At 38.1% G+C, this 14672-nt stretch overlaps 1 protein-coding gene across 2 annotated transcripts in view; it reads right to left on the bottom strand.

Annotated features, from left to right (window-relative positions):
• The window catches only part of MOSPD2 (motile sperm domain containing 2), a 57063-nt gene that overhangs the window by 27778 nt on the left and 14613 nt on the right, over positions 1-14672 (bottom strand). For both annotated transcript variants that reach the window (XM_063449021.1, XM_063449030.1), the window contains 4 exons: positions 11755-11910; positions 6842-6928; positions 5636-5790; positions 3459-3519 (listed from right to left, as the gene is read on the bottom strand). In XM_063449021.1, the coding sequence (XP_063305091.1) occupies positions 3459-3519; positions 5636-5790; positions 6842-6928; positions 11755-11910 (459 nt within the window). The remainder of the gene's footprint in view (positions 1-3458; positions 3520-5635; positions 5791-6841; positions 6929-11754; positions 11911-14672) is intronic.

The raw sequence follows: 14672 nt of genomic DNA, 5'->3' as shown, positions 1-14672 counted from the left end.
TGCCCCCCCTGGAGTGGGTGTGGAAAGCATAAGAAAGTAGAAGCAGGTAAATATGGGAAAACAAATAATAAAAAAAAAAAACACACACATTTTATATAAAATATTTACCTGCCTTTTTAAGGCTCAGAGCGAGGCACCTGCATCAATTAAAGCTAAAGCTTTTGAAGAGGCAGTTGTCTCAAAGTAATGCATGTCCCTTTACAGTTATAGAACACTTGAGGGTAATAGCTGCACCTTACTGTGAAGCACAGCTAGTAACTAATCTTTGAAGGATCATGCCCCATTCAATTTATTTACTAGGTCAGTGTCGGATAACCTTGGCAATGAACATTTGGCATAGGCAGAGTGTACAAGAGATTGTAAAGCACCTTTTTCACATACCACTGCTACTATTTGGAATTTTCCAACTTTTTATTTTTATTTAAATGTTTTTCTACTCCATCTGTAGTCTATGCCCCAATTCATGCCATCACATGGCATTATTGAAATTTAATGGCAATCACAGAAGGCATCTGTCTGTTTTTGGCTACACAGATGAAATGCCACAATATAAAATATCCATGTAGAATTTGATAATTACCATAACATTTTAAATTTCCCTCTTACTCAGTGGAGCTCTGTATTTAACATCCTGCAGCAAATCCAACAACCCTCAGGTATTGACTGAAGCTTGGAAGAGACTCCATCTCATTTATTCTTGCATTGCAACCATATTATCATGTGTTACTATAGAATTGTTACCATTTATACCTGTAGTTTGCCACTGTAATTTTCTGTGCATGCAGTTTTTATTATAGTCATTTAAGGTTTCTGACCAATATTTCATGAACACAGTTAATATTTTGGGTGATAGAATTTGGTTGCGTAATCTTTCAATAGTATAACACATGGTTATGTTACCCTCCCTCCCCTTCTTTCCTATTCTCCTCCCAGCTGTAAATACCTTCATATAACTGTTTCACCTCTGTCCTTCAGGCCTCATCTCAAACTCATACTCAGTGGAGCGCTGCATTTAACATCCTGCAGCAAATCCAACAACCCTCACCACTTCCCACCCACCCAGGTTCCCCCTAAATATATAGCATGTGCCACCAGCTGTTTGAGATCCTCCCTCAATTACCTCTCCATTCCCTTTATATTTTACCAATAGCTGCTTCTCTCGGTTAACTCTTTTAGCCATCACCTCCAAATTTCCCCTGCTACCCCCTGTCTCAAATCCAGGCCTGTCGCTACCGGGCAGGCAAACCAAGCAATTGCTTGGGACCCCGAGCTGGCCTGGGGCCCCAAGCAGGGCCGGCGCTTCCTATAAGGCTGCAGCCGCCTGAGCGCTCTATAGAGAGCCTCAGACGGCTGCAGCACTCCTCTCTCGTCACCTCCCCTTCCCTGTAGCGTGGCCGAGCTCCTCTTCCTCCTGGCTGTCAGCACTGAGTGCTCACTTCCTGTCAGTCCGGCCGGGAACAGGAAACAATCTCCTGTACCGCGCGGTACCCGGCCAGACTGACAGCCAGGAGGAAGAGGAGCTCAGCCACGCTACAGGGAAGGGGAGGGGCAGTAAAAATAACATAGGGGGAGAGTAAAAAAAAATAAATAAAAAAAAAACATAGGGAGGCGTAAAAAGAACATGGGCAGAGGAAAAAAATTAGTAAAAAAAACATGGGGGGGAGTAAAAAAAAAAAACAGGGGGAGGGGAGTAAACAAAACATAGGGAGGGGGTAGTAGTAAGAAGAACAACATGTGGGGAGGAGTAAGAAGAACATAGAAGGGAGGGGGGGGGGAAAGTAGAAAAAAAAAGGGAATAAAAAACATGGGATGAGGGAGTAAAAAAAAACAAAACAAAAAAAAACATAGGGAGAGGCGGGGGGGAGTAAAGAAAATCGGGAGGGGGGGAGTAAAAAAAAAACAAACATAGGGAGGGGGGAGTAACAAAAAAAAAACATAGGGAGGGGGGAGTAACAAAAAAAAATAGGGAGGGGGAGTAACAAAAAAAAATAGGGAGGGGGAGTAAAAAGGACTCAGGGAGGGGCGGAGTGGAGTAAAATGGACACAGGAAGGGGAGTAAGAAGAACATAGGGAGGGGGAGTAAGAAGAACATAGGGAGGGGGAAGTAGTAAGAAGAACATGGGGGAGGAGTAAGAAGAACATGGGGGAGGAGTAAGAAGAACATAAGGAGGGGGGAATAGGCTTTGCATGCGTGTGTGTGTGGGGGGGTTGGGGGCCTCCATGTCCATTTTGCTTGGGGCCCCCAAATACCTTCAAACGGCCCTGCTCAAATCCCCATTGTATCCTTTAGATAGTAAGCTCACGGGATATCTAGCTAAGCACGTTGTATAAAAGAGCTCCAATGGCTAGTTATCAGCTGCCGGGCTCTCTCGACCTCTTGTATTTGTCTGTGTATATTGTATGTACACCACTAATTCTACAGCGCTGTGGAATCTGTTGGCGCTTTATAAATACTAGTAATAAATAAAATACATTTCAGTTCTTTCAATAAACATGACCAAACAAAAAAAAAAAAAGTTAATATATTTGATAACAGAATTACTTTATTTTAAAACAGTCCGAATTTTAGCAAGTTTAAACAGATTGGCGTTTACTCCCTAATCAATGCACTGTAGATAATTGAAAACTAAACTGCACATTTTAGGCAAAAATATAAATTTTAAAAAAAGGCCAATCTGTGATTTTGCGAGTTGAATACAATTTAATAAATAAACCTGTATGTGCTTCTAGATACATTTTAGCTGCATGGATTGAATATAGGGTAGATGACAATGCATACATTTTTGTCGGGATAGCCTTATGCACCTTATACAAGGGCATTTGGTAACGTGATGAAAGAGTTAAAGCTTGAGAACTAGGAATCTGAAGGCCGAGTATGGGTTTGTGGGTGAAGGCAGGTGAAAAATAGAGAAGAGAGGGAGATAGACAAGATGGGGCAATATAGTACTTTAAGGAATTAGTAGTAAAGCACACCACATTCTAAGAATTACCTCGCTAAGAAATGCTATTCCAACAAGAATTTATTACGTTTTATAAATCTGACTTGCTTGGAAGTCTGAGCCGTTTTGAAGCATGACGTTGAAATATTTGCCACTTCTGCTTTAGGGTTTCATGCTGCTAAGAGATATTTCATGTGAACACTGTCGAGATAACGTTAATGTTTAAGCATTACTGCCCTCTTAACCTAATCTTATGTAAAAGAGGATATTTACAGCTGCATGAAAAATGTCAACGTTGTGGAACTTTTTTATTTTTTTTATTTCTCTGCTATGACTCCAGATATTTTATTTTGCAGAATACAAGTGAGCTGTTCGTTCATTTTCATCTGTGGATAATCTGGTCCCTCAAATATGCTTTATTTCCAGTTAGTATATTTTTTATTGCCAATTAGGTCTTGCTTATATATAGATGTACCATGGTTATTTCACACAGGACAAAGCAACTACAATTCTACTTACAAAGGTATCTGGGGTAGTAAATCTTAAAACAGTTGATGACAAAACGCACAAAATCCATATCCTAAAAATAAAGAGAAACAAACATTTTGTTATACAAGATACATTAGCATATTTACAAATGTAAAACTATTTTTGAAAACCTGTTATACACAGGCTAACCTTTCCCACTGCTCCAACTCCATTACTGACTCCTATACCCACACCCCTTCCTATTTTCTATTTGTTTGACAGAATGTTAAAAACCCTAAGGTGTATGGATATCTGATCCTTAAAGGGTTACTCCAAGCATCATACCCACTGCAGCCCACTGTAGTGGTTATGGAGCTTGGAGGAACACTTTAACAGTAGCTTAACTTACTGACCACATGTTCTACTTGTACAGTATACATGCACTTTACGAATACTAATTTACATAAGCTAAATATATTATTTATATATATATATATATATAATATATATATATACACACACATATACATATATATATATATATATATACACACACACACACACACACACACTCACAATACAAAATTCCTTGCACTCACGCTTAATGTTCTTTGTGCCTTAACGTTAGGCTTGCCGGGTGCCAGTCCTTATAGGGATCTTTGATATAGACAAATTGAAAATGCAGGCTGCACTCACGGTCTTTAAATTTCAGTGGTGTTTATTTTATCAAACAGACAGATCAACGTTTTGGTCCAAACAGGGACCTTCCTCAGGATCAAGTGATTATATATATATATATATATATAAAAAACAGGGGGGGAGGCTGCACTCACCTGAACATGCATAAATGGGGTGCTGCTGGGGGCCAGATCGGCAGGGGGTGGTGGTGGTGGGGTGTGGGTGTTATACCCCACACAAGATGTACTTAACAATCTATTAAAAATAATTTGTATTTCAAGATATACTATTCCATATTATCAATAGGACATGTTGTTGCAGATATAAAAAAAATTACAACAAAAAAATATCTCTACATGAAATATGTCCTTGAGGCAAGTAAGAATATATTACTTCAAATTAAAAAGTCACAAGGGAAAATATCACAATTTTACTTTGTAAATGAAAAGCCCAGGAGAATTGTAGATGCAAATCCACATTATCTCAAGAACAACCTTTTTTAATGAACCCACTTGCAATGAAAGCCATGTTTTATCTCTTTTGTATTTGATATCAGACAGCTCATTATTATGCAGTAGATATTATTGGCTTCAGGAAGCTGCAGACTGTTGGAGATTACACAAATAGCCCTTTGTTGAAGTTTGCCAGAACATATTAAAAAGAGGTAATGGAAAATGAACCACTTTGAACTCTGTAAATCTACTTAGAAAAAGAACAAATAGTAATGGTTTCTTGTGAAAAACTTGACAGCAGAGTTTTCACTGTTAGTTATTCAACATTTAAGAAGTAATTCCCCTTAGGGGATACAATGGGCAAATAAATGAAACGGTCAATCTATAAAAATTGCAAAATCACACAAAAGATATTCATCTCAATTTTGATGTGTTCAGCTCTATTACAGGCATTCTGTTGTTTTCATGTCTCGGAGACGGTTGTGTGATTGGCTTGAAAGCATTAGTGATAGAAGATATTGCATAATATTGCTCCTGGTAGAGGACTGAACTGAACACAATTCAACGGAGCTTGCCATGGCAAAAATGGCCTAGCATAAACGTAAAAATAGTTACTACAGCATGTGCTTGCCAGATTATATATTTTGCTTTAAATTCTTATCTTATGATTACGTATATCAGCTCCTGACAACAGAGATAGAAACATACAAATATGATGGTTGGAACTCATGTTTATAAAAAGAAAAAGAGAGAAAAAAGAAAAATCTCAATTTTATGTAAGTTATATTGTTTCACCTGCCGATATGCCTCTACAGTTTGACAAAATTGCAGTCTGTGCAATTTATATATCCTTTTTACCCCAGGTAAAAAAAAAAAAAAAAAAAAAAACTACTTACCAATATGGGAATAGATGGTAAAGTGCAAATCTCATCTCCATATACTTGGAGAGGTAAAATAAGTTCAAGACGGTTTGTTACATGGAGTAATACAGGTTTTTTGGCATACTGTTTGTCATCAACCAATTGTTAAATGTTCAATGTGAGTTAGCATTGGACAAGAACAGCATATAAATTGATTCACGATATACTGAGAACTTACAATATTGCTAAGTCCACACTCAGTCATGTCAAACACCACTGTTAGATATTTTCCAGGTTCTCTTTTGGCATACCGCTCCAACCAGAATGCCACACATTTCTTCTTGTCCTCAAATGTTTTAGCATCACGGATGTGAAGCTTGACTCTAAGCCAAACTAAGATTGAAAAATAGAAAAACAAACCCGGGAAAAGTTAACACATTTCTTGGCAATGGAGTCATGCAATTGTCAAAAATGATAGCAAAAAATATATATATTAAACAAGCACATTGACAGTCATGCCTAAAATATTTAACACTTCATAAAATGCAGAAGGGGTAAAAATAAAAAAATAAAATAAAAAAAGAAGTATTTTATAGTCTGGCATTTTCGCTTACTCTGTATATTGTCTTGTAGTAAAGTAAAATTTGTAAGTGAGAGAACATTTTCTTCATACAAGAAATTTGCTTTGCCCATACAAAGCACACAATGGCAAGCCAAGTGTATTGCACCATACATTTCACCTATTTGATGATAAAAATGCTGTACAAGGTAAAAGTTCTAGAGTGGGTTGCAAGCCATTGCAAGCTATAGGCACCCAGACCATTTTAACTCATTGAAGTGGTCTGGGTGCACTGCCCCTACCCCTTCAATCCTGCAATGTAAAACATTGCAGTTTTAGAGAAATTGCCTACCAGTCACTAGGTGGGTCCTGCTGCTTCACAGAGTTTGACTTTGTGAAACGACGGTGGACGTCCTCACGCCTTCCAGGAGGACGTCCAACATTTTCAGAATCCCCATAGGAAATCACAAAGGATAGTCAATGCATTCCTATGTGGATGCCTTAATGCACAAGCTGGTGTCGCCACGCATTCGCATTACGTTCTCCTAATCACAGACATCGAAGCAGAAGGAGCTTGACCCAGCACAAATGAAATTGGGGGCTGGAATAAGGTAAATGCTTAAAGGGTTATTTAATCCTTTATTTCGTCCTGGGAGGGGAGCAGAGTGTTTCTAGAATGTCAGGAGTACAGGTTTGCAATCCTAACACTATAGTGCTCCTTTAATGTTGCAATTTGCAACCAATGGTATGCAGAGCAGGCTGAGCAACAAGTTAGTAATAGAAGATAGTCTGCTGTTCCTCTCCCTGGTTCCTCTTTATGTACAACCCTTTTTATTCCCTCCCTTGACACAAACAGAATGTGAGACTAAAGTAAGTCAAACTTACATAGTTTATTCCCTTCTTTGTCGTATCCATGCAGAAAAGTAGCACCAATTTCAAAACACCATTTTGGCAGACTGGTTTCACTCAGATCTGAAGATAAAAGGATGGAAAGTCATGAATAGGCAATTTGACAACATGTACACACTCTGACTCTACATCAAGCATGACTAAATTTAAAAAAAAGTCAGGTTTCTATTTTTGATGTTTTATACCGTATTCATTCAAGAAAAAAAAAAAAAACAACAAAAAAAATATTGTTATAGCAAGCAAATGTGGACCCATAATTAATCGGCTCCGTGTTTTGTGTTTCAACTCCAGATTCTCTAGTACCTCTTCAAACTAAAGGATGGAAATCAGCCTCTTCTTCTTAATCAAGTGTAGACAACTTTTGGCACTACAGATGTTGTGAACTGCACCTCCAATGCGCCTACAGACATAATCCTGGAAAAGCATCATGGGAGATGTAATCCATAACAATCAGGATTGAAAAAGGTTGCCTGTTCTAAGGTCAATAAAAGGAGACCTCTTTTATAACTGGAAATGAATAAAAGCTAAATGTACCGTTCATTTTCACATAGGAGAAGGTTTCTAAGTAGTTGCTAGACTTGTTTTTCTTTCTAGCTGCTTAAATGACCATTCCTGTATGTGGGATTGTTAATGAATGCCATGCCAACAGAGATACAGTATAATTTAATGTGCAATACAACTTTATTTCCACCCTCTGGTTTCTAACAAATCATTTTTTAAGTGCTTTAATAAAAATAGGGCTCCCTTGGCAGGCAAACCCCATCCCTCTTTTGCCAGTGAGATAATTATAATAGGCTGTGACAATTGGTTAAGTCCCTCCATTGTCCAAAAGGTACAGGATACACGATGACCACAAGGAAGAAGGGACAAACGGGAAGGGGTGGAAGAGTTGCAACATTTCCACCTATTAGTTTAACTAGTCAGCATAATGTTATAATAGATGGTCTTTATAGGTAGCATAAATTATCAAGACATCTGCTAACTTGGTTATTTAGAGTCTTTATTTACTCTGGATAACAGAACTAAAATCAACCTTCCTTATGCACAAGAGTCTGGGACATATGTTAAAACATATAAACAAAATTATAAAGAGTTTCTAAAAAAAAATTTTTTTTTGCAGGATAAAAAATTTAATAATAAATCAATGCAGAATCATTTGCAGAAGTTAAGAAAACAGAAATCCAAGACTTACAAATAGAATTCTGAGTGGGGTTCTGTGTGAGAGGCAATAGTGGATAAAGGTCATTATTCCTTGTAAACATTCTCAGAAATGAACTTATCAAGTGCCAAGAGTGCTTCAAAGCACATTACTTAATGTTCTCAAAGGATGCTTTTGGGGAAAGGATATTTAGAGGTCAGGGCATGACTGTAATACCGTAAAAAAGGCATATCTTGCTTGTTACATGTGACAGGTCTTTTTGAATCAAAATACGATTTTTCAAAATAAAAATCAGTAGGGAATTTTGCTTGCTTATAAGTATGCCCGACGTCAAAAAGGCTGGAACTTCAAACATCCCATCTACTGATCAACCCTATTATTTTTCACTTTGAAAGATGACATTGAATTCTTATTATGCAGAGGAGTCTTTGCAGCTAGTACGAGTGCTTAAAGGGAAACTCCAAGCTAAAGGTTGACCCTTCTTGACATACACTATGGAATTATAGCATGTCAAACATGTAAAATAAAGTAAGAAAAAAAAAAGAAATGCCTCAACTCTAATTCATCCTTTAATGCACATCTGCAGCTTATCTTAGGACCAGAAAGTGGTAAGAAATCACAGCCAATCCTGCCCTCATTTTTCTCAAAATCAGCATACTCTATGTGTGTGCATATATTTATAAACGCACACACTCACAAGATCTAGTGCACTCACTCATTCACTAAACAGAAATGTTAAAGCTCACAGAATGGAATACACACACAGACCTCTGCTTTGCAGTTATTACTTTGCTAAAAAATTAAAAATGGCAATGAAGAGAGAATGCCCAAATGGTAATAGAATAACAGCTTGTTTTTTTCCCCTCTAGAATACAGATGTACTCCAAAAGCGATTATGGTGGTTTTGGTGCTGCAGGCAACATTCCCTATTTCTGTATCAATTGGTTTGACACAAACTAAGGGTACTCCATGCACCCATAACTCCACCCTTGCTAGAAACATTACAAAGGTAGAATTTGCTTTTCTGGATTAGCATAGTCAATTTCGGACCAATTTGCATGACAATGATTGCCTGGGAGCATCAACTCCCATTGATTTCGCCAATCATTGCTGTCAAATTTGGACAAAGCAAACATAGCTAATGTAGTAGTGCAAGTTTCACATTAGCAATCTGGCAAGCATGGGGCCGGGCCACAGGTTCATGAAAAACTGTTTGAAAACAAAGTGTACTAAGAAAGGGACAGGAAAACGTTGAGCTTCCCCTTTACATCTTTTTTTTTGTCAATCTCTTTTTATTGAAATACGAACAGAGGTCAATTTAGTACAATTTCAAAGTACAACGTCAGGATATAACATTGGTTTTACATAGCAAGACTGTAGCTTTCAACTCGTGTGTATATCTTAGTTTAAACATATATAGCAATAAAAGGTGATGCTTTTCGAGTCCATGTAGCAAAACATATAGGAAATACTGCATTTGATTAAACCATGGGTCTTTGCCGACCCCCCTCCTCTACCTATCTGTGAAGCCAGTTCCCGGGCTTTGCCCTGGGTTAGGCCCAAGTTAGCAGGTAAGTTTTTCTTTTTGTTGATTCAAGCCCGTACCATTCTCGCTGCAGTCAGTCAGTCACTAGGTGTCGTTACTCTCTCTCGTTTGTTCTTGCGTCAAGTCCTGTCATGTAATTAGACAGTGGTGGCTGATAGATTGTCAGCGGTCTCTGGGGCCTTCGACCTAGCTATGCCTCCCAGTAGCAGCCTGCTTGCCTGTTCCCCTTAGTTTGTGGAGTCTGTGTGATCGCATGGGCTATCACGTCTGAGTCGTGCGCTATTTTGACTGTTCAGATTTAAGTTTACATCAAGGTGCGTAGGTGCGGTCCGCCCCGGGCTTATATCGACATAGCGGTCGGGAGCGGGAGAGAGAAAGAGAGAGAGAGAAGAAGAAGGAAAAAAAAATTCAATAAATAAAAGGGAGGGGAGTGTTGGGTCATTTCAGTGTTTCTGTCATAGGGGGCACGGCGTCTCCCCTCACCCCTCCACAGTGTCTGGGCGAGCGTGCTTACGGTCCAGAGAGGCACCCTCGCGTTCCAAGTATCCCTTGCCTCCGTGTGTCCTGCTCTTCGGTGTGTTTAGGTTTCGCTGTCTTATGTCAGTCTCCCGGAGATGAATGTCAGCCAAGGTGTCCAGGTTTGCATGTATCGGTCTGTGGTTCCACTCAGGGAGGCCGTCAGTTGCTCCATGCCATGGATTTCTTCAACCTGTTCCATCCATTCCTGGAGACTGGGTACTTGCGTGGTTCGCCACTTTCTCGGGATTAGCAATTTGGCTGCATTCAGTAAAATGCTTAGTTAGCGACTTTTTGTATTTCAAGAGGGGTAGCGAGGTGTGATGGAGAAGCATCTCGAGTGGCTGAAGCGGGATATCCGTGTCTGATGTTTTTGATCTGTGAATGTATTTGTTGCCAGTATGGGGTTAAGTTTCTGCAGGACCACCAAATATGCAAGTCCGTGCCTACCTCTTCGTCACAGCGCCAGCAGGTCGCCGAGGTGTCCGGTATCATCTTGTGTATTCTCTCAGGTGTCCTGTACCAGTTTAAAGTTGAGTTCCTGTTGTTTGGTACACATTGAACTTTGGTGTGTCAAGATGGGATTTTCATCCACTGGGGGTCCGTCAGTGCGACTCTCGTGGCTTCTTCCCAGTGCGTAGTGTGTTTAAGGGGTGCGGGCTGCAATGAGGACAGAAGCATTGTATAGAGGTACGAGATTCCTCTGCACAGGTGTTTGCGTTTCGTGCAAAGTTGTTCAAATCCTGTCAGGGGCCTATGGAAAAGATGTCTCCCGTAGTGGGACTGATAGTAGGTTTTAGTTTGGAAGTATCGAAATCTATCTAGTCCTGATGGTGTCCGTTCTGGCATCAGATCTTGTAGTTGCTTCAGCGAGTCCCCTGTGCACCACTGGTGTATGTACGTCCAGTCCGAGTCTCCGAAGGCCTTTATTTCTTGTGGTGTAAGGCCCCTCGCCAGGTCCGGATTATGTGTGATCGGCGTCAGTGGTCCCAGGGTGGTCCCTTTACAGCTTATCAATGTTAAAATATAGAGGAATGTTTTAAATATAAGCAATATAAACTCTTATTTATAAATTAAAGCATTGATTATATAAATATGAAATGAGCAGCTATAAAACTGTGGTCTCCGTAAATTTATATTAGAAATATTAGTTTGAATTAAAATCATATGTTAACATGAACTAAACATAACTGTTGGCAGTTAATTGCTATTAAATTGAGCATTAAAAAAAAAAAAAAAGGCAAATATATTGGTAACAGGTCTACCTGTATTAAGTAACATTACGTACATGTAGTTTTTAAAATGAATATTCTAAAAAAAGAAATATTCTGTCAAAAAAAAAAAAAAAAATGGATGCTAGAAAGGATCTTATTTTCGAGATTTCCCTAGTGCACAATGCCTGATTTAGCAAAATGGGATTTCCTGTTCCCTGCTGTATAAGTTAGAAGCCAGATCACCTGAGTGAAACAAAATATGTGGGGAGAAAAAGTGATTTACTAAAAAGAACCTATATGATTAGAAGGGAGGAAAAAAGAAAATCACATTCCCGAGCAAAGTAAGTTGACATTTAGTCAGATTTCATGCAGAAACTTTAATTCCATCAAAGCAAAACCAAGAAACTAAAAAGCATGTAATTTGGGGACATTATAAAGACTTAAAAGATCATACCATTTACTGCAATATCTTTTCTCCACTTTAGACTTTCATCAATCATCTTCAAAGCATCCTCTATTACATTGTGCCTCCAGAGAAGATAACTCTCCAGCAAGGTATCATCTTTCTGCAGTCTTTCCACGTCACGGGGATCATATTTGTCTGAACTATCTAGAATGAAGAAAAAAATAATAATTAAACAAATACACACACACACACCTCTCGTTTTAATTTGTGAACTTGTCAGACATATTACTTCAACTGCCTCAATAGAACATGTCACAATAAACAAAATGTTTATTTGGCATTTTCACTATACCACTAAGTACAGTATAATTTAACATCTGCAAAGAGCAATGCTTTATATTTCAAGCACTGAAACACTGACAGCAGGGAACAGGCAAAAACAATTGGATCAAAACATTGCACTAAGAATTCTCGCCAGCCTCATGTTTAAGACGTTAAGGGAAAGGTCAAGACACACTGTTCACTGGAAAGATGTGATCAGTTATCTGTAAACTGTGAATCGACCATATGGAAAAAGCATTCTGCTAAGAGCACGTCTGATATGATAAGGCAACTCATATTCTTAGATGTGTGAAATCAGGGGAATATACTCATTGATCACACAGTATGGCTGCCAAGTTCCTAATTATGGACAACCTACCATATCAATTTGAAAAATGATAACCCCTCCAAAAACAAACAAAAAAAAAACCTGCTTTTACCATACACTAAGATGCCAAGTAATATTAAATTTATAATAATTTAAAAGAGAGTTCTGCTGTCATATGGAAGGGTCACTGAATACAAAACAAAATAATATACTATGGATAGATCACACAAGGCACGTAGCATTTATTGCAACTTCTTTCATTCCGGAAGTGCTGCCACAAGATACTATGTTTCAGTCAAGGTGGTCTTAAACATGTATATGGTACACAGGCAACACAGTGCTTCATCAAAAAGGTATAGATAAACCTCCCTGGTTGTGGAATGGTCACATGACCTAATCACGTGACGAAAGTCATGTGAACAGAAACAGTAAAAATGTATGTATAAAAATCATGTAAGTACAAATAAATCAAAAAAGAGGAATAACACAACAAAAGAATTTCTGGAAATATAAAAAGGAACATGTAGATGCATGTGATCTAGTAACATACATAAATACACAAAAGAATATTTAAAAAAACAAAACAAAACAAACTTGCTAGAGCACACTTGCTTGTGGACTCATACTTTAAATGCAATCAATACAGAATAACGATTGTCTGTGATTTCAGCTAATTGACAATACAAACAAACTCTGCCTCAAAATCAAAAGCACCCAATCTTGTAGGTCTTATATTGTTCCTGCAGAGGTTTAGATTGCTATTGGGCAATAAAGTGCCACAACAGCTCTGAGGCCAAGCTTGGCCATGTCTGTACTAAATCAACCCCACATTAATCTATAGGCAGCCAAGATCTACGATCGGACAACCACTTGGCAATGATTGCCTACAAATGCTATAACCCTTGAGGTGGTGGGTAATGACAATCTTATATCATATTGGAAACTGAAATAATTCAATACATGAGTGATGTGTTGGGTTTCTTAACACATTTGCTCATGTACAAAAAAAGTTGGTTAATACAATATGACTGAGGATTTTTCTTGTTTTTGTTTTGATAGGCATAATTGCTGCAGTGTGAGACTGGGAGCTTATAAAGCCAGGATAAGTTCTCTCAAGGTGAGCTTTCATAATCACCAGGCAAATCCTCTAAACTGGATCCAGGATATAGCTTCATATAGAAACATAGGGAGGTAGAGTAGTGATTGAAAAGTACACAAAGGAGTAATCACAAGCATATTGATTTTCACGGAGAACAGTTTTAGGAACCTTGCAATACTTCTCAGACACATACAGAGATAGATCTCCTCCAAGGCATGTTAATTGAAAATGCTAAAGAAAAAGGCAAAACTACATCAATTTTTCAATACAATAGTACTTTAATTTGAGAGAGGAAAAAAAAAAAAACTTCCTTAAGAGCCACGTGTGCAAAGAACAGTCATATTTTATTTTTATAACAGCCAATTTGCTTCTGGTTCATAAAGAGTGTCACGGTATAATTTAATGAACTATGCTTTGCTAGTGTACTTTACTAAAGTAAGTGACCCCCTAGTTCAGATCACACAGGGTTTTGAATTTAATGACATATTAAGAACTCAACGGGAAAATTCTGCTTAATCCGATTGAAAAATTAATTAAACAGTGCTGTACTTCAGAAAAAGTTTTACACTCTCGTGAAACTGTAATGAGAGAAATTTAATCAAAGGCTTTACCAAAACATGAATTTTTAATACAAATTACAATGTTGTGACCTAGTGCACAAAAGCAGCAGCAGCAACTCTGAACAAGAGGAAGGCTCATAAAGCCTAACCAGAATATCCTTTCCAAAAGATTATTTTCAATTACTTCAATATTAAAATGTTAGTGACTCATTCAAATTAGCAAACATACGTAGACCAGTTTTTCGAGTTCAGTGAATTAAGTAAGCTCATGCAAATGAGTATGGACTTACATTTCTAATGGGTATCATAGCTTTTAGTTTTAACGTCTAGAAATGTTCTTTAACTTGAAGAAAATGCCACCATAGATACAATTAAAGAAAGCCTGTCGTGAAGTCTGAAACAGCACAATTCCAGAACACATCATCCGCTATCTTTGCATCTGAGGTCTTCAATTGCTAGCCTTTGGCTCTACAGCTGTTGAGACTACAATTCCCACGATGACCACAATCTGGCGAAAATCTGTGACGCGCTCTCTCTCAAAAATTGATGCGTCTTGTGAAACAGAAAAAGAATAACCAGCGATGTTTTGGCTTGGGCCTAATATTTATTATGTAACTTGAATTTTTTTTTTTTATTTTTTTTATTTTTTTAAATAAAA

This window comes from Pelobates fuscus, chromosome 1 (genome assembly GCF_036172605.1).
Source record: "Pelobates fuscus isolate aPelFus1 chromosome 1, aPelFus1.pri, whole genome shotgun sequence".
In the NCBI taxonomy this organism is placed as follows: Eukaryota; Metazoa; Chordata; class Amphibia; order Anura; family Pelobatidae; genus Pelobates; species Pelobates fuscus.
The sequence above is the reverse complement of the archived record's forward strand: the minus strand, read 5'-3'. Positions and strand labels throughout refer to the sequence as shown.